The 20,312-nt window shown below is 47.7% G+C and overlaps 1 protein-coding gene across 15 annotated transcripts in view; it reads left to right on the top strand.

The window, feature by feature from the left end:
• PTPRF (protein tyrosine phosphatase receptor type F) overlaps nucleotides 1–20,312 on the top strand; it is a 375,435-nt gene that overhangs the window by 317,878 nt on the left and 37,245 nt on the right. For 7 of the 15 annotated variants that reach the window (XM_077785383.1, XM_021528079.2, XM_077785385.1 and 4 more), the window contains 7 exons: nucleotides 3,621–3,647; nucleotides 5,875–5,992; nucleotides 8,215–8,793; nucleotides 9,423–9,520; nucleotides 14,727–14,980; nucleotides 15,677–15,767; nucleotides 18,730–18,942. In XM_077785383.1, coding sequence (XP_077641509.1) covers nucleotides 3,621–3,647; nucleotides 5,875–5,992; nucleotides 8,215–8,793; nucleotides 9,423–9,520; nucleotides 14,727–14,980; nucleotides 15,677–15,767; nucleotides 18,730–18,942 — 1,380 coding nt within the window. The remainder of the gene's footprint in view (nucleotides 1–3,620; nucleotides 3,648–5,874; nucleotides 5,993–8,214; nucleotides 8,794–9,422; nucleotides 9,521–14,726; nucleotides 14,981–15,676; nucleotides 15,768–18,729; nucleotides 18,943–20,312) is intronic. The other 8 variants (XM_021528106.2, XM_021528089.2, XM_077785388.1 and 5 more) reach the window with 3 other exon arrangements.

Below are 20,312 nucleotides of genomic sequence, written 5' to 3'. Positions count from 1 at the left end.
GCTGCGCCTGTAACTGATTACCTCTGTCAGAATTCTGTGTGCCTTCCAGTCTGAGCTCTCACCTCCTACTGACAGCCTGATGGACAAGCAAATGTGACCCTACCCTGTGGAGGAGCTCCCAGGATTGTGCAGCTGCAGGGCTGGATCAGGTTCTTGCAGCACCTCTTGCCCGGGCCACGCCTGTCACGGCTCAGCCGGGTCCCATGGTGGGCAATGGCAGAAGATTCATCTCTGTGCTCTGAATCTTGCATAAAGCACCAAGAGAGGGCTTTTGAAAGGAGCCCAGTGCAAGAGCTGCACTCCACCACTTCTTCAAATTCTCACCAGCTCAAGGGAGCAAGGGATAGCAGGGCCAGGGGACACAAGCAGCAGGTTTGCCAGGGGCAGACAAAGGGCCCACCTCATTCCCTTGGTCTCCAATCTCTGAGCAGCTGCTACATGTTAGGAGGGGCAATGGGCTTTAACCCCGCCATCCCTGCAGATCCAGCCTGCCCAAACAACTTTGCAGGGCTGGCTGGGGGGAGCTGGTTACACAGAGGTCAGGCTTTGTAAAGAGTTTCCTGCCACCTTCTCCTCCTGTGCAGAGTCATGGCACAGGAAAGGTATGTGCTGCTCACAAGAAGGGCTGCAGGCTCACAGGAGGGTGGTGTGGTCTCTGCAGGCAGCACTTCACCAAACAGCATGCAAACTAAGTGCACATCCCACCAGCTTGCTCCAGAAGAGCAGGAAGAAGAAATGGCAGTCACTTCAAGCTATTGGATTGAGATCAAAGGAGAAAGCAGAGACTTCAATTCTCCCTGAGCAGTACCTACCCCAGGCACAACACAGGAATTTACAGCCTCCCTCTTTCGTTTCATGATAGTCAAGGATCTTTCTCTGAATGTACTTGGAAGATCTCATACATGTGTACTTGCCTAGGTGGGAGTCTAGCATAGAGGTGGGATGCTGTCTGCTTCCTAAGTGGAACAAAACTGTAAGGCATCATCCAAGAGGCACTTCAGTGAAGGACCAAGATGAAGTTCTGGTACCTTCAGACCCCTCTGCATCTCATTGACCAAGTAACTGAGTTTATGTCTGGAGTTCCACTGTTGCACCACAGTTACTGAAGAAGAGAGGAGAAAGATCTGCAGGAAAACCAGTATTGGCTTCCCATAGCTGGGACTGCTGAGGGCTTGAATCTGTCTTTTACAAAAGCCTAGGTCAGGGAAAACAGCCATTCCCTGGTGAGACATGACTGTGCTGTGTTGAAGTGTAAAACGAAACATTAAAGCATTGCAGCTGCCATAAATACACACTGTTAGCTTTAGCACTTCCCAGAGCATCCTGCCTCATGCACACAGCCCTCTCTCAGTTCTTTTTATGACTGCTCTTGGGCTTTTCAGATCAATTTGTCTTACTGACCAACCTTAAACAGTTAAGAAGCAATTGAGCTAGTTTAAGGAAGGAAATGTTTTGATCTGTAGATTAAATTTTTGTAATGAAACTGAATTTCTACCAAGGTATTTATACAGGCCTGGCTTTTCACAGTTGTTACTCCAGCACAGGTCTCAAGGCATTTCTTTGCACTCTGATCTAATGCAAGATTAAAGTCCACTGAAACATTAGAGCAAACAGAGTTGGAACATTAAACACTCGGTTTAAAATCCTAGGGCATGATAAACTCCCTGCTATGGTGTGAGAGGCCTCCCGAGCCCAGCTCTGCTCTGTTGTTCCTTGCAGTAAGGTGTCACATTCTGCTCCTGTTGCTACTTGGAGGCAGGCTGGGGTGTTCCCAGCCATATGGCTTCCACCCACCAGGGACATGCTTTTGTAGAAGTGAGTACCAGGCCTCGGATCCTTCCTATGGCAGGACTTCTGCCAGCTTTTAGATCAGCAGGGGGGAGTGTGTGGCTGTTGACCGTGGTGTGGGCAGGCTGGCATGGGTGGGACATAACAGTAATGACTTGGGTTCAGCTATGTGTGCAAAGTGGAAATGGCACCGAGGTGTGTGTGGAAAGAGAGCCTTTAGTGACCATAATATTTAGTGAGGGTCTTGGCTTTATAAAAAGTATGTAGGGGAAACTTGACCTCTTTGCTGAAATTTACTGTTAAGATGGTTTTGGGAATAATTGTACTGCAGTCTCATGGCATCTAATAAGTGAACTATAATAAAATCTTAGAGAAACATTTCTCCAACAGCTTCTTCTCTCTGAATTTAGAGGACAAAATAGCAAATATTTTAAAAGTATGCCATGTATTTTACTGCTGAGGTGCGTATTATGCTACTGTGATAGGCTGCAGCCTTCGCAAGCCACCTCAAATAGCCTGAGTTCAAAAGGCAGCTTGTATCTTTGATGCAGTTTAGTGCTTCTGTTGCACTTGCAGGTTCCCAAACACTTCAGCAGCATTAGCTGAGCTTCCCAGAGTCCTGAGGAAGTTGGTATCGGAGCAGTTTCACAGCTAGCAGGTCAGGCTCAGAAGCAAGGTTTGCTAGGTCTCACACTGTGAATCGGGGCCTATCTTCACTTTCATCTCTGTGCTTGAACCCATGGACCGTGTTTCCCCCAGGCAGATTTAGTAATGTCAGCTGTAGCACATCACCTTGGCTGAGAGAGTTCTGTGTGATCTCTGCAAGCCTTCCTTTGGTGCACCAACCACAAAGAACACTGCTGTGGGCATGCGTGGCAGCAGCCAGGTTCTTCTGTCTCACCACCCCAATGCAGCTTTGATGCCCTACAACCCCAAATCCAGCCAGAAGAGTTCAGAGCCTGTATTGAGCTGCCATGGCCAGGAATTCATGTGACCTTTTGGTGGGAATTAGTTTGTGTAGAAACTTTCCCTGCAGGGCTGCTATTGCCATATGAGTGTTTGCCATTTGGTGTTGAGTAATTGGGAGTAAGAAGCTGTTTCCTGAGTACGTGCACAAGTTTGAAACTCTCCAAGCCATGCACCACTGTTGGAGAGAAGCAGCCTAGTGTGAAGCTCTGTGTGAGATCTCAGCTTCTCTTACACTGTTGATGACAGATGGCACTTCTCAGTTTTCTGAAGTCCCCAGAGCATTTTGCAAATGATACAGGAAAAAGAAGCTCTAGAAATGCTGTATTGGTGCTTCCCTACAGAGAGTGCCTCTGTTTTGTGTATTGAAGTCTTTGGTTCTCAACAAGAGATGGTGACTGGAGGATCACTAGAACAGAAACTGGAGATTAGGCAACAGAACTGTTGTGAGTGACTTGTGAGGCAGCAGTCGCCCACAGAGCCTAGTTGGTACAACCTATCCTTTCTTGCTTCTGCTCATGGAAAAGGCAGGAAAATGCAAACAAAGCCAGAAGGGGAAAGTACTGCAAAGTACAAAAAGTAAGGGGTGACTCTCCACCCAAGTGAGAAGGAAGGTTTTTGTCTGTTGTGTGAATGATCTCAGACTCATTGCACAGGCTATAGCAGCATGTCAAAAACTGCTCTATGCCATTTCTTCCCTTGGCACAGCCTGTGTCAAGTGATCCTCTGTGTATAAGTGTTGTAATTCCCCCAACCCAGTTCTGCTAACCCCTGCTGTTGTCGTCATTGTCATCCCTTTCCTACATGTTGCCCCTTAAAATTCTGTGTCTCCATTTTTCTCTCCTCCTTCCTTTCTCCCTCGTCAGTGGAGAGCTGAGGACTCCGTCGACCATGTAAGTACCACTTGTGTATATTCCAGGTTGGAAGAGAGGGGTTTGGTAAATCGATTTGTGAATTTTGTAGACACAGTACTGTCAAAACATTCCTTTCACTCCCTTAATGAGGCTGGAGAGTTACATTGTGAAACCTTCTACACGCAGCAAATCCAGAGAAAATTGGCATTTAGATTGCTCCTAAATGCAGAAAAGCAATTGACATTTCCTATAATCTGTATTTCCAGTTTGTTGCAGTGCAGTTTTAGGCAGGTTCAAGTGATCAACTCAGGAGGCTCATCCTGCAGTAGTTGGCCTACCAAGTTATGTGGTAAAATTAGATACATAATCTTTAAACCACATTGATCGTAGTCATGAGAAATAACCTACACCCTCAACCATGACCTTTGGTTGAAACACAGATAGTAATAAGAAAACAATCACATTTAAACAGTTAAATTCAATTTTTCCCCATGTAATTCTGAGATATAAATTTGGAGGAACAAACTAGAAAATGACCTTTTTAGAGTCAGCAATTCAATTACGTGCCCTACTGTGAGCTTTCCCAGCACGATGCATTTCTCCTCCTGCTTTATAGAGGAGCATTCTTGCTCGGAGTGGCTTTGTCATGACAGCACTGTGTTTGCATTATGCAATCAGACCTTCTTTCATCCATCCCTCGTCTCTCTCCCCTCCTCCCAGCTTGCTTGCTTTGCTCCCGGTGGCATGCTTTTGCGTGAGAATTTCTCTTTGCATGGGTTTGGGAGGAGTGAATTCTCTTGGGGTGTTCAGAGTCTGCAGGTTTTGTGAGAGTGCTTCCCCGCGGGTCCATTGGCACCGATGGGACTGTGCGTCCACTCACCCGCACACACGATCTGCTGCAGGGGCGGAGTTGGGATCGGACTCTGGTTCACACGGTGATTTTGGCGGGGTTCTTGTTGGTGCTTGTTGATACTTCTCTGGGCTGGCTGGTTCTGCAATGGTAACGTGGTGATTTTGATGAGTAAGCCTGGGCAGGTAACCTGAACCAGCAGCACTGACTGGAAGTCAGCAGGTTTAATAGTGTGGGTGTTTGTGCGAGTGAGTGATGGGAGAGTGGCTGCACTCAGAGCAACCACAGACACCCCTCGTACCCATCAAGCTGGCAAGGATCCCCCGGGCAGGGATCAGACCCCTGGAGCAGCTTCTGACAGTGCCCATGCTGCCTGTTCTCTGCAGCTCAAACTTAACCTGCTCCATCTCTGCTGTTCACCTTGTCTGAAGGAGTAAATAACCGACATGGAGCCTCTCCCTTCTTTCCAAAAGCTTCCCCAGTCCCTTTTCCAGCCTGCTCATCTCTTGCTCCCTAACCCAATGGGTTATTCATGGCCCAGACACTTCCACAGCACCACAAATGAATGCTGCTCAAGGGTACCTGCCCAAGCTGCTGGGAGCTGCTGAGCTCACTGAGCTCACTCGTTTGCAGGCCTGGCCAGCCAGGCTTGGCACCAGTCACATTGGTGCTGGAGGCCAGGAGGGAGGAGCAGTGCTCCTCTCTTTGATCTCAAATTAAAGTGTGGATCTGTGCCCTCCTCCTGCCAGAGGAAGCCAGAGCATGCAAGGATGCACCCCGTGAATCTGCCCCCTCCCAGACCTCCCACGATGGAGGTTTTCCCTCCAGGTCTTGCCAGGGCCTTGCACTGACCTATCCCATCTCTGCAATCCAGTGCCTGGCAAGGAGGGTGAACACAATGCTTAGAGCTGCAGGTGCTCTCTGCCCGGGGCCCCCCTCCCCTGCACTGCCTCCCTGTGCTCCCCACGGCTCTGCTGCAAGACACAACTTTAAAAACCCTGGAATTAGCCCCCAAGAGATTCTCATAGCCAGGTGAACTGGCTTTTGCTCTGGTTCACAGCTCCATAGTCCTCTTACTTAGCTTTCACACAGGACCATATCTGGATCAGATCTCCCTCTTGGCAGAAGCCGTGGGAGAGCACAGCTGCTGACATGGGTTGCTGGTGGGTCCCTGGAAAGGCCAAGTGTTAAAGGCAGGGGTTGAAATGAGGAAGATGAGTGTTGGAATGGCAGCAGTTGTTTGCTGGCTCTGTGCAACATGTGTGTTTGAGCACGATGCATGAGTGTGAGCCAGGGAGTGTTGTCAGTGTGTTGCTGTTGGAGACACTGACCTTGGCGCCTTCGTTTGGCTCACTCCAGTAACAAGTATTTACTCTTCTCATTTGCCTCCTCCCTGCCTCGTGAATGCGCTCCCAGGAGACAGTCATTGGAGGCCTGCTGCCAGAAACCACCTACTCCGTCACAGTTGCTGCCTACACCACCAAAGGAGATGGTGCCCGCAGCAAGCCCAAAGTCATCACCACCACAGGGGCAGGTGAGTGTGGGGAGCAGGTGTCACAGCCTCGCAGGGGTGGTGGTAAAACCTCCCAAGAGGTGCGTGGGGAGCATGGCCAAGGCCAGGAGGAAGCAAGAGGGGTGGAGATACTGAAGAGGTACAAACTCTTGTGATCTCTAGCCCATGCCTAACAGACTTTACCACTGGATCACCTGAGCAAAGTGCAGCAAATAGATGGAGATATGCTACCAGGGCTGGTGAGAGAGCAGTGAAATTCATGGGTCTGAGCTCATCTGCGTAGTCCAGAGACCTGGGAAGAGGAAGCCTGAAAGTCCAGGTTCTCCCTCAGCTTTGGAGTCCTGGCCTGTCCTCACCTTGTTCTTTTAGGCAAGTGCTATTTCTTGCTTCCTGTGGTGACTGCAGTGCTGCCTGGAAGTGCCCCTGTCACAGTGGGCTCCTAAGAGGGGCTTCTCAGCTCCCCTCTGCCATTGACACCGCTTACATAGCTGAGCCTGGCTGCTCCTAGAGCCATGGTAAAACCTGGAATGCAACAAATCTGCCATAGAAGTGCTGCAGACACAAGTTCTAGTCCTGGTGATCCGAGCGGTTTGGTTCTGCTGTCTCAGTAAATTGTACCTGCACCTGGAGCAGGAGCACCCAGGAGACATCTGGCACTTCCCTCCAGGTGTGGTCAAGCTTGCCTTTGGCAGTGGTACCAACTAGTTGACATTGTCTTGTCCACTCACTAGGCTGTCCTACAACCAATAATCCTGCTGCTTCCTCGCACCAGCCACAGGAACAGTATTTACCACTTGTTATTATGGGAATGCAGCTTGTGCAAACTGAGAGTGTTTGTTCCTGGTGCTTTTAAACAAGGAACAGCTTGCTATCTCCTCCGCACTGCATGTGGGGAGCTCCAGAGGTAGTTTCCACTGTCACAATCTCAAATGCTGTCTCCCTGGTGCCTTGCCATGATGTATTTTCTGTTCATCAAATTGCTACAGCTGTCCTATAAACAGGAAGAGCTTCCTAAATATCCCAGTGTTGTACTGTAAACCACAGTGGATCTTCCCATGTTATGATGCACATTTTAAGGTTAATATTTGGAATCAGCTTTGAAAATACTGTGTCCCTTAATACTAGTTGCTGATAGGCATTGTATTATAAGTGCAAGGAGGATGTCACTGGCAATGGGAATGTAATTGTATGTCTTAAATACCTACAAAACCGCCCTCAGGGCCTTTGTACAGGCTCGGCTGCAGGCATGACCTCAAAGGGGAGCGTTGGTGTCGCCCTCTGATGGCAAAAAGCGGGCATCATTCTGGCAAATACGGTTTTCTCTTGTGCTCGACTGTGGGCTCGTGCATTTCAAAAAAACTGCAAGGATATTTAGCTAAGTTTGGCTGCAATCCCTTTTCTTTTTTTTTTTTTTCCCTTTTTTTCATATCTATGGCCCCATGCCTTTGATTCTGAGTATCTTCCCTATCAGTTGATTTGTTTACAAATCTGAGCTGATGTGAAGACGCATCCTTTTTTTAACTGAAGGAGATCAAGGTATTAAACCATCAATTTAAAGCCATCAGTTCCTAACCAGTGACGGCAACACCCCTTGACTTGTGCAGCATGAGCAGAAATCCTGTGGAACGCTTGTGTTCACCTCTCACATCGACACTGACATCACGAATCTACTTGTCAACTAAACCAAAATATATTCTGATGGCAAACAGCCCACCCAGCTCTGCTCGCTGCCTCTGCAGATGGTAAAACTGCAAGGTTTCAGGATGAAATTTGTCTGCCTCCAGACAGACCAGGGCACTGGAATCAGGCTTCGGGGTGTCTGTTGTGGTACAGTGCATCAGGGCCAGCATGGCCTGGTGCTGTGCACTGGCTGGAGTGTCTGAAGACCACTGATTGGGAGGACAGGATTCAGATCTTCTCTGAGATAAATATGATGCTTTGAGGTACCTTAAACATTGCCTGTAAAAGGGGATGAATTTTGGGGCTGTATATGGCTGAATTTATTTCCAGTTTAAATGGCAGCACGTGGGAAAATGGCAACCGAGAGCTGGCTGGCTCCAGCTTCCCTCGCCACTGGATTAGGGTCAGTCTGCCTCTATCCCTGTGAATTGTCTGTCATCCTCTTCACCCTGTTGTCTGAACTTTCCCACTTTTCTCAATCCTCACGGACTGAGCAGCACGGAAGCGGTCCTTCATTCCCCTCCTTCCAGGCTATAGATGGTCATTGTGTGTTTATGTTGCAGTCCCGGGGAAGCCCACCATGATGATTAGCACGACAGCCATGAACACAGCCCTCATCCAGTGGCACCCACCCAAGGAGATGGTAGGGGAGCTGCTGGGTTACCGGCTGCAGTACAGACGTCTGGATGAGGAAAAAATGAACACGATAGACTTCGGGAAGAGAGACCATCACTACACAGTGACCAACCTGCACAAGGGGGCCACGTACCTCTTCAAGTTGTCTGCCAAGAACAGAGCCGGCCCAGGAGAGGAGTTTGAGAAGGAGATCACAACTGCCGAAGATGTGCCAAGCGGCTTCCCACAGAACCTGCGTGTGGTGGGTCTCACCACTTCCACCACAGAAGTTGCTTGGGAGCCCCCAGTTTTGGCAGAAAGGAATGGCAAGATTGTCAACTACACAGTGGTATACAGGGACATAAACAGCCAGCAGGATCTGGCTAACATCACCAAGGACACGAGTATCACTTTGACAAATTTGAAACCTGATACCACTTACGACATCAAAGTGAGGGCTCGCACCAATAAGGGGGCTGGGCCACTCAGCCCCAGCATCCAGTCCCGGACCATGCCTGTAGAGCAAGGTAAGTGCCCCTCTAACAAACCCTAACAGGAAGCTCTGCCTCCAGGACAGGGACCTTTGCTTTGGTTCATGAGGCTTCGCTCCCCTCTGCTCTGACTGTTGTCATCAGGTACTGTGTGGCTCCCTAGTCTAAAACTAGTTAAGTGAGGGAAAGCTCAAAGAAGATTTTCTGAAGTTGCCATCTGGGGGGAGAAGGGTGTTGGTGGTACCTTAATTGCATCCACAGGCACACTTGGATGTTTTATCTGTACATGAAAGGCTCTTGCTTGAACTGGAGCAGGTGGCTGAGTAGGATCACCTGCAGATCCAGTACCTGAATAACACTGCTGTTTGATCATGACGAAGGTCCAAGGGAGTGTGAGTGAAGTGGGGATAGAGAAAGGCTGCAGCTCAGCCTACAACTTCCTTTCTGTGATGCTGAAAAGTATAGTCAAAAAGCAGAACTCCTCTGGAGACTGTAGACTTGGTAAAAGGCTGCTGCTCTCTTCTCTTCATTTCTTACTTCTCTGCTGTAGCTGAACTCTTTGACCTCTGCTGCTGAGTTAGACAAAGAGACTTGGAGTCGAGCTGCCGCCTGGCTCCCTCCTGACTTGGCTTTAGAGTGCTCAAATATCTTGTTTTTCATTCCAGTGTTTGCTAAGAACTTCCGTGTCAATGCTGTCATGAAAACATCTGTGTTGCTGAGCTGGGAAGTGCCTGACTCCTATAAATCTGCAGTGCCTTTTAAGGTAAGAGTGGGATTTGGAGAACAGGAAGGTCCACCTGTAGCAGTGAGCAGGACAGGGTCACCACAGTAGCTCCATGATGGTGATGACACAAGCTTGTCCAGCCTGACATGGAGCTGAGGTGTGAAAAGTCATAAATTTGATTTAATCACAAGAAATTAGCAGGACAAAGTGGTCTGAAAACTAGCCAGTGAATAAAACTAAGAATAGCTCCTTTTACAACATGCCCTGTTTCAAGCGTCCATATCACTTCCATGGGTTACTTCAGAGCATCAGGGCAGATGCATAATCTCAGGGAGTGAAGGGAATCAAACTTCCTGAAGGTCTCACAGGTGTGAGTGGCACAAAATGTGTCAGTACAGAGGGAACTCTGCAGGAATGCTGCTCTGTTTTCACCAATACAGTTCTGGATGTGGTGTCACCCAGCAGGCTGCAGAAAACACTGATGACCCTGCCTTCCTGCTCTTCTCTGACCCCCAGTGCTTGTCACTTACTTGGGTAAACGACTGGAGTGTGTAGATCTCAGTGCAGTTTCTCTCCATTAAGAAACAAGACCAACGTGTCACATCATTAAAAATAATCTTCCAGCCTCAACGCCAATGTGCTGCCCCTGCAAAGGTGCTGGGGCGGGGTGGAGGCAGTGTGCCTTCTCTTTCTCCTTGCATGTGCCTCCTTCCATGCTGTGCCTAAAGTGCAAATACAAGGCCTGCATGAGCTGTGGGGGATCCATGGCCAGGGGAGTGTGGGGAAATCTTGAACTGCATCCACATCAAAGTGTGTGAGTACCTCCCCTTCCTTGTTACTAGCTCTCCTTGCTTAAACCCTGAAGCTGAATTACCTTGATCAATAGCAGGCACTTGTTAACATACAGTTTAGCTGAAGCAGACAAGGCTTTTGTGAAGACCTTGTGGTATTCAAAGCACTCCCAGATGCAGGGAGCATTAGGATCAGTGTTCAGATATCTGGCTGCAAGAACTTCACAGAGCCCTGTTACTTGGCACTGCTGCAGAGCCAGTGTGCTTCATTTTGCCTTGTTTTGTGGCCCAGAGCCCACATTGCTGCCTACAGTGCAGTGCTGGAAAGAGAGCATTACTACCCCACAGGGATGAGGGGTGGTTGGAGGTAGCCAGGAGCCAGCAATGTAATGCTGATGCCCTGTCTGTCTCCTCTCCTAGCTGCAGAGCTGTGATTGCTATCACAAGGTGACTCTGGGTCTGCCCCTGCTGTGGGTTCACCCTCAGCTGACACGGGAGATGGCATTAGCCACTTGTTAACTTAAGAGCAGTCATGCAAACCAGAGTGTTAGAAGGATATTTCTCTAATAGTGCCTTCTTTTTAGGAATATTCCCAGACTTGCAGAGACACACGTGAGTCAAGGCCAGGAGCAAAGAGGGTCAGCTGTAACTCATTGATTGTGCCAGTTGAAAGAAATCCTTAACCTTCAGGATTTAGTGTTTTTATAAACAAGATTCACCTCTCTCCTCTAATTCAGGCACATGGGATGCTGAGGCCAGAGCCTAATACTGTAACTAGCATAGCAGATAAATCTCCATGGGAACAATTAGCATTATCTACACTTGATAAACAGTCTCATGCTAAATCTATGTCCCAAAGGGTGTCATATTCTACTTTAACAGATTTAATTAAAGTAGATATTGTTTCGACAATGAATATTGAAGCACAGGCAGGACTAGTGCTTTTTTTATTAGAGAATGAACTGAGACCTTAAGATTTTTCATTGCTGCCAAATCAATAATGAAGTTTTGAGATCTCTTTGGGGAATTTTCACAGCTTCTTCTGCTCCAGGAGATAAATTCCTTGTAAAATGTTGCCCAGCAGTAGTGGTGAAGCAGAGGCACTATTCCTTTTATTATTCCACCTGTGGAAGGTTGTTCTGGAGCTTTCATGGAAAGTGCAAGATAGATACAACCTTCTCCTTGGGGAAAGTGCATTTTCCTGAGATACATTCTTCAGCTTAACGTGGGACAGAGGATATAGTGGTTAAAGGCAGCATTACAAGGTATTTTAGAAATGGGCAGAAGGAACAGCGCCTTTTGAAAATTATAATGATACGGGTTTGGAAATAACCCCTGAGAATGCTGGGCAGTGCTTTCTCACAGTGTGTCCTGTAGAATGTAGTAATTACTCCTGCCTGCAAATACTCCAGCCTTGTCTACTTTTCCAGTGAGTTGTTATCTTTCCCAGTGTTGCACACTATGTGTCTTTTCATCTTTTAGTTCAATACATTCTGTACTGCCTTGAAATCAAATATGAGAAATTCAGCAGTGACATTTAGACCCACCTAGCTTTGCAAATCTTTTCCTGTGGGTAGGAGCAGCAGAAATGACATTTTACAGCAATCTGTGGGCTGGTCAGCACTGTTTGGCAGTTCAGAACCCTTGGGCCAGATTTGCTGCTGACTCTGGTAGTTACCAGTGGGCCATGATGCAACCTCTAAATAGCATTCTTGCTTGAGCTTCTGGGCATCTTCCAGCAGCACAGGAATGACTGTCTCTGAGCCCTTACGTTAGTGTAAGGTTTACGTAGAGGCCTTAACTAATGGTGCATAACATTTGAGAAGACAATGTGTTGTGGCAGGTAAAGGGGCATGGAACTGCTGCAGCAGCTGTGAAAAGGAGGGATGGCAAAGAATGCTTCAGGAAAGCATTGCAAATGCCAATTTCACTGTCTTTGGATGCAAGTTCCTGTGCGTGTCAATAAAAATCATCATCTGGTGTTAGCACTGATTCGGAGGCTGTATCCTTGCCAGTTATAGTGCAGAAGAGGCAGGGAAACTCTGAACTGAAATTCCTACCATCTCTTCTGCCTCCTTTTGCTCTAGGAAAATGGCTCTGTCCCCAGCACATGCTCATGTACAGGCAGTTGGTGGGTGTCTTCCCTAGAGCACACTGAGAAGCAGTTGGTGATGCCTTTATTAGGGAAGAATTCATAATGAGAAATCTTATCCAAGAGGCAGCAGAACTCTGTAGGCTTATCATCCTTTCAGCATAGTTGTTAATGCTGAAAGTTTGATTTTGTTCAAATCTCTGTGGAAGCACATGAAAGAGAGGTCTTGCTGCTCCCCCCAGGACATGCCCTGACTTATTGGCATCTGGTGTATCTAGACCTGTACTATTGCAATGTCATTGGAAGAGGTGGCGCTGGTCCGGACAGCAAAGCTGCTAAGATGATTTCAAGTCTAGTAGTCCTGTCTTTGGTGTGCCTACTTCTGTGTCAGAGCAACTACTTACCTGATATTCCAGTGCTGCAAGAAGCATTTCTTCATTTTGATTTTTCACTAATTTTAGCACTTAGCTGATGTACATGTCTTTGGAGAAGGGGATTAAAGCCTAGGAGGAAATACCATTAAGAGGAGTCACAACAGAAAACAGTTCTCTGGCTGTTCTACTATGCTACCCTTGACAGCTTTTTCCACATGTGAAGCAGCAGCAGGGCCTTTGTCCCTGCAAACCTGCTGCTTTAGTTACTTACTTTTGCAGTCCATTCCTGAAAACTGAAGCATGTCAACAAATGAGATTAATTGCTTCTCTTCTCCATAGCTGGCTTCTCTCTGCTGCTGTGTTACTTGGTAGGAGTCTTCTCTCAATAGCAAGAAAGCTGGAGCTCTTTTCCTGTCCTGATCTCCATGCAAAGTGACATGGAGAGGATTGAAGCATGCTGTGGGTATCGCTGTTTGGATAACACAAAAGCTGAGCTGCAAATTCTAGGCCTAGCTCGGTCCTTGTGCTCCACTGTCCTTCAGATCTCTTTCCAGGACCTCTTTTCCTTCCAGCTCCAACACTGAACATTAGAGTAGTGCTAATCAGCTGCCCTTGTCCGAGAAATCTGGCAGCTTTCTGTAGAGTTCAGCCACCTGCTGAAAAGGGGACTTGTAGGAAAGTTTGGTCCCCCTCCTTGCTGCTGACATCAGCCTGAACAGTGGGTTCAGCTGGTGAAAAATTATTTCAAGTAATTAGTATTCCACAGAGCTGTCTTCTCTCTCTTTCAAGGCCACTGTTGAAACAAGCATATTTTACCATGGGCTCTCTGCCTGTAACACCTACTAACTGGCATGGTTTAACATGCTCCAGCTCTACCATTGCCAGTTTTTGGCATGCTGTGTCTCTGCACCACTATCAGGAATCCAGTGCTCACCTGCCATGCTGGACAGTCACCTGGTGCAAAGAAATGGGCTGGGACACAACCTATGGCCTCTCTAGCTGTCCACACCCCATTGGTTTTTGTCTCTGAGGGCTGTGTGAGTTCTTGCTTTGCAGAGGCAGCACCCAGGGTTTTGGGGTAAAGAGTTGTTCCAGCAGGATCAGGATTGAGGTTCCCAGGGCAGATGGGCTGCTGGGAGCAGCTAATCCAGCAGTTTCCATGGCTGCTGTGCCTGCAGGGAGGTTGGGTCCTGTATATCTACAGCAGGGCATTGAGAAATGTTGTTAGCTGAGGGGTCCACAGGGGGAAGCTGTGCATGGGGGGCTGCCCACTGCCCCCAGCCACCAGCAGCTCTGCCCTGCCCTGCCCACAGCCCCTCGCTGCAGGCACGGCAGGGAAAAGCAGCTCCGACCTCCTGCCCACGGCTGTGTGGCGCCAGCATCTGTTGCCATGACGACAGGGTGTCACACCTGCAGAGCCGCCATTCTGGGTACCAATTTGTGAGCCCTGTGCCGGATTTGTCAGATCATTGGTGAGGCGTGTAACCCCCCGGTCACCTTGCTGAGAGAGGGATGATCTGCATTAAGCATCCAACCGGGCATCAGCTGGTAGACATGGGAATGACACCAATTTAAAGCAGACAGGATTTTACACCACAAGCCTATTACGTGTTGTAGCCTCATGAGACAAGAAACAAAGACCCTTTCATTTCCACGTGGGGGCAAAGCACAGCCATCTGGATCCCTCCCCCAAGTAGGTACTGAAAACAGTGCGTGTGGCACCACCAGCCTCACTGCTGGCCCTGGCCACCCAGGCTGAGATGACCCCTCTCTGCTCCATCACTGTGAAGCACAGAGAGCAGAGCTCACCCTCTGCTGGGGGTTGCTCTTCTTTAGCTAAAGATTTATGGCTGTTTACAAAGCATACAGTAGCCAAACCACCTGAGGGAGGGCCCAGAGCCAGACTGTCATCTCTAGTGCTGCTATTTTGAGTGTGAGTTTACAGCAGCAGCTGTCAGCTGCATGAACATGTCCTTTTCCTGTTTCAGATTCTGTACAATAGCCAGAGTGTGGAGGTGGATGGCCACTCAATGAAGAAGCTCATAAGTGACCTCCAGCCAGACACGGACTATTCTTTTGTGCTAATGAACCGTGGGAGCAGCGCAGGGGGGCTCCAGCACCTCGTCTCAATCCGCACTGCTCCTGATGTCTTGCAAAGCAAACCCATCGCCACAAACAAGTACATACAGGAAGGAAAATTCACACTAACTCTTCCCAAAGTGCAGACCACTGTGCCTGTTCGGTAGGTGCTATTCCTGGGTGGAGAAGGCAGGGTGGGGGGCTAGGGGTGTGGAGAGAAAGGGCAGACCTCTGCCAGCATGTGGATTCTGTAACCTGGGAGTGAATTTCCAAGCAGGCTGTGTTACAGAGGCAGGCATTTACCCATAATATGGATCATGGTCTTGGCTCTTTCTGAGCAAATATTGATGTGTGATAAAATTAAGACAATTCTCTGACAGTTTGCCCTCACTCTGGTGGGTATACTCCAGATGCTTCTGGCAAAAATACAGTTGAGGATCAGGAGGGACTTTCACTGACACTGTATAATATCCTTTAAATAAATAATGCCTAAAGCCTCAAGGAGATTAAAAAAAGCGAGTGTGTGGAAGTCTTATTCGTTACTGTGGTATCCTTGAGCTGAAGCACAATTTCCCCAGGGTTCTTGCTACAATCCGATTATATAAATGTCCTTCTCACAGCTCCTACACCACCCTCTGGAACCCAGGCTGTAGATCTTCATTATTCTAATGAGTGGTAATGGCAGTATTCTCATCTCTGGTGCAGCTGGAAACCAGCTTTGTCCTTACTGAGCTCTTTTGCTGTTTAAAGGTGGGGAGAGGAGTAGGTCATCCTTGAGTCATATGGCACACATTATTTGATGAACTGCCAGAGAGATGGCTCAGGGTCCAGTGTTTACACTTCCTTCCTTCCTTCCCAGGTGGTACTACATCGTGGTTGTGCCAGCAGACCAGAGCACCAGCACCCTGACTGCTCGGTGGCGGACACCTGATGAGATGGAGCTGGACCAGGTAGGAGCCTGTAGCAGCTGCTGTGATGGAAGTGGTTCCCAAACAGCCCAGCACACTTCTCCCAGGCCTCCTGGCAGCAGCATGATGCAACAACACAGTGCAGGCTGCACATCAGAGATGGGGGCTCTGGGATGGGTGCCCACTCAGCCTTTCTTCATTGACACAATGTAAGAAGGAGGCTGGAGTCAGGCTAAGGAGGAGCAACCTTCCAGAATGTGCCCCCCTAGGAGACCATACTTGAGTGTCTCAGAGCTCTGGCCAGATCCTGTCACAGGTCATACAGCACTTTCAGCCTTTTTCATATGAAATGACCAATCTGATATTGAAAATAAGCTAGGAGAGAAAACTATTGGTTTCAGTTTTTAAGCCTTTTTTGTCAGGAAGCTTTCCTACTCTGGACAGGACCTAAGCCTGCAGTGTAGATAAAGAGTTCATTCTTGTGTCTAACAAAACACACAAAGCTCCCTTTGCACCTGCTTGTTATAGGCTTTGAGCATTCACCAGCCATTACCCCAAGATGCAACTTGTCCTGTGCCAGGGGTGCTCTGACACCAGAGGCATGAGCAGGTGTCAGGAGAGTCCCACACTCTCCTGGCTTTGTGGGCTCTTTCTTCCCCACACACACCACCACCCCCAAAGTGTAAAGGAAAAATTCCAAGAAATCATGCACAGAAAGATTAATTAAGATAACAAAGCTGCAAGCTTGAAGCACTGAGAAATGACAAACAGTCAGAAGCTGCAAGTCAGCCCTTGGCTTTATTTACATGATCACAGTCACTCTTGTGGGTTCCAGCTCCACAACGTGTATTTGTGGTTCTATTCTGCAAAATGAAGCACAGCTATGTGATGGAGAATCACTCTCAGGTCTCCTGCATATTTTCAGTGCAGAAATTCTCCAGCATCATAGATGTCACAAGAAAAAGAAGACCAGCATGTGGAAGGTTGCTTTGGTTTTCAGCTTTAGATGGTTGAAAGCCATTGAAAGAACTAGTGTCTGTCTCTATCTCACCCAGCATCAGGCAAATTATTTAAACCAAAATTTTCATTAGCATCCAGTGTCTTGCATATGCGATGTTTTTGAGTGCTCAGTTTGAGATCTTGGAGCTCTCATTTGCAAAGCCTAATCATCCCAGCTGCAGAGAAAGTCAATAGGAGCTGGATACAGTCAGTGCTATAAAGAAAATACTAAGTTTTCTTGAAAAACAAAACAAGCTGATGTCTTTTCAATTTGACATTCAAATTTAGTAGACTTTCTTTATATTAATGTTGCAGCATTTCTGTTCTTCATCTGTAAAATTGGGATAATCACTTTTATCTTGACTCATATGGGTGTTTGGAAGATAAGATCATTAATGTTTGTGAAGTACGTGTCCATAGAAAAGCCCATGAGGAAATTATTAATTTTGTCTTCAGAGCTGGATTTGAATAGTAAGCAATAAACAAGGCCTCAGGCTGTATAATGCAAAGAAGAAGACAAAATGTGGACTCTCTGCTCTTTGATTAAGCACTGTCTGTCCTGTGTATTGAGTAAAGCAGGGGACTTACAGAAAAGATAGTCTGTGACTCTGCAGTCAAGGGTGCAGCACAATGCACGTATATGAGACAGCTGAATTAATTTTGCACAGGCAGTATTAATTTTCTAATTTTTCAGGATCTGAACTTTGCAGGCCTAGCAGTTTTCTGATGCAGTCTTTTGCTGTGCATTTCACGTATAAGTGGCAGAAGCCTCCCGCAACCTTAACCACAACCAGAGCCCTGTGGTTTTGTGTACATGCACATTGAGCTGCACTTTCTGCTCCAAAGATCTCAGCTGTGATCTCAGCCAGATGTAGGAGAAGGGTGTAGGAAGCAAACTCCACACTCTGAAAACCATCTTTCTGCTTTCTACCCTCAGGATTACAATGACATTTGCAAAACTAAGATTTCTTTGGCCTCTTTTTTTATTTTGTTGGGGTTTTTTTGTTTTGTTTGGTTTTTTTTTTCTGGTGATATTATAATGACAAGGTATAGTTCTCCTAAATTGCTTCCATGTGAGTACTGATAAGAGGACAAGGATGGACTGTGTAGGGGACAGATTAAGGGGTTTCTTACCCAGCTTCTCCTCCTCAGGGGGAGCAAGCCCAGCTCAGCAGCGTGACTTTGTGTGTACATCACTGTCCCTAGCCCTCTGATGTTCCACGTCTGCCCTGACAATGTTGCATTGATAAATTTCTGTGTGAAATGTATTTCATCCCTCCTTCTTCATTTTGAATTAGAATTTCTCTTCAAAACTTGATATTCATTTTTATTCATTGGAAAAAGAGATCTTTAAAAATTTGAGTAATTTTTAGCAGTACAATTGGATTTTTGTGCATTATATCCTTTCTCATTAAATTGTGCCTATGAAATTTGCCATTTTTCTCTGAACATTCCATGTAATATGTTACCATTCTGTGTGTTTTAAACAATGCTCTGACTGCAGCAGAGCAGCAGGTAAGATACAAGGACACTGACAGAAGGAAAAGACACAGCAAATGTCACTTTTCCCCTAAACATCAGCATCAGCTGTAATTCACATCCAGTGTCTGTATAGAGTGTGAGTTGCTGTGCAGACCAATAATTAGGCCACAGAACATGGCTTGGTTCCCCCACAGCCCATTGGGGTACATGACTCAGGGGGACAGTCACAGCCAGGCTGTCTCAAACCTAACATTTACCATGTCAGCTTCCCAGGACTCTGGATGCTTCCAAAGTTGAGATCCTAGTGGAGGTTCTTGCAGTGAGGTTCTGCAGACAGATGCTCCAGCAATGCCTAAATGGATAATACTTGCTTCTGGCTCCTTAGTACCACCAGATACAAGTCAAACCCAGTTAACATCTCCTCCCTTCCCTTCACCCCTGCTGAGTGCTGCAGCCAGGAAGGTGACAGTGGGAGGTGGTGTCACGCTGTCAGCAGTGGTGATGGCACTTTGTTTGTCCCCAGCTGCTGGAGGCCATAAGCCAGGGGAGTCAGAGCAGGCGGCAGCGACGCCAGGCAGACAGACTCAAGCCCTACATTGCTGCTCAAGTGGATGTGCTGCCTGAGACCTTCACCCTGGGGGATGAGAAGAACTACAAAGGTTTCTACAACAAGCCTCTGTCTCAAGATCTGAGCTATCGCTGCTTCGTGCTGGCCTCGCTGGAGGATGGGGACACGGTAAGGACTTTCTGGAGGGGCACAGCCTGTCCTAGCTGAGCTGAGCTGGGCTCAGTGCAGGCAGGGTGAGCAATTGCTGCAAGGCAGGATGACAGTGTTGTCTGTGAAGGAGGAGGGAGGAGGCTGCATCGCTGGCCTGAGCGAGCGGAGGGAGCCGTGGGAATTGACTTGATAAATGGTGTTTGTGGAGGGAAATGGCACCGTGTGTTCCACATAACAGATGAGTGTGGAGGACAGTGTCAACACACGTTCTGCATAAGCTCGGTTCTGGCTTGCAGGGCTGTGCTCAGAACCTTGGCACATGGTTGGGATGGGTTCTCATTCTGCTTTGGTTCAAGTAAGTGTCTGTAGAAAACAGTCCACTAAATCCTACCCTGCACAGCAACTGCTGAGACTGCACTGAACAGGATGCTTTCCCTGCAAACCTGCCCTCACAGGCACTTCTCTGCCCAGATTTTCACTTTGAGATGACATCTGGAGAAGCAAACCTGTCTCCCATCATAGTGGATTATCAGCAGGGCACTTCCCTGCTGTGTGGGGATTCCTGTTCCTGCATGTCTCCCTGCTGGAAGCCAGCAGCACACGGGACCTGGGTACGGGAGAGGCTGATGCCCTAAGCAAGGAGCAGCCCTACAAGACCTGGATATCAATGCCCAGCTGTAAACACAGGGCAGGAGTGGTGGTGGCAGCAGTAGCAGTAGCCAGTGTGTAAATAATGGAAATAATAGAGATGTGCCAAATCCTTTGGTTGGATTTCAAGCTGTGGCTTCCTTCCTCAGCCTCATTTGCTTGTAATGGTTCATTAGGGCTGATCAGGTTCTTCATTACTCATCCAGCTCATGTGTTCTTGTGGCAAGATGTGCACATCGATGAGGGGAAAAAGAGTCATAGATTAACAACAAGGTAAGGCAGAGGCCTTGAGATGACTATCCTGACAATCCCTTTCAAGAAGAGGTGACCATAACTAGTTGATCCCAACTATAATCATCATCTTCTCACTAGCACAGACCTCTAGTAAGCCACCAGCAAGCAGTAGCACTCCTACAAACCTCCTATATAACCTGCTCCTACAGACCACCTTTCTGCATCCCGTGCTGCATCATATCCACTTTCATTTGGATCATGAGGCACTCTGTCCAAGGCTGTGCACTATCTCCCCCACCCAGCTCCTCTGAAATTGTTTGCTCTCTAGTGTCAGCAGGAGAGGATAACATTGCCTTTCTTCAAAGGCTGAGGGAATGTGGTTGAAACACTGTCTCTGGGAGCACGGGCACCTGCACTTTGCAGTCTGCCTTTGGAAATGCCACTGAGATAACAGTCCTTCTGATCTCTTCTGTATCTGATTCCATTGGAAGGCAATGCCTCCAGAG

This window comes from Lonchura striata, chromosome 9 (genome assembly GCF_046129695.1).
Source record: "Lonchura striata isolate bLonStr1 chromosome 9, bLonStr1.mat, whole genome shotgun sequence".
Lineage (NCBI taxonomy): Eukaryota > Metazoa > Chordata > Aves > Passeriformes > Estrildidae > Lonchura > Lonchura striata.
This window is presented reverse-complemented; position numbering and strand designations above follow the sequence as displayed.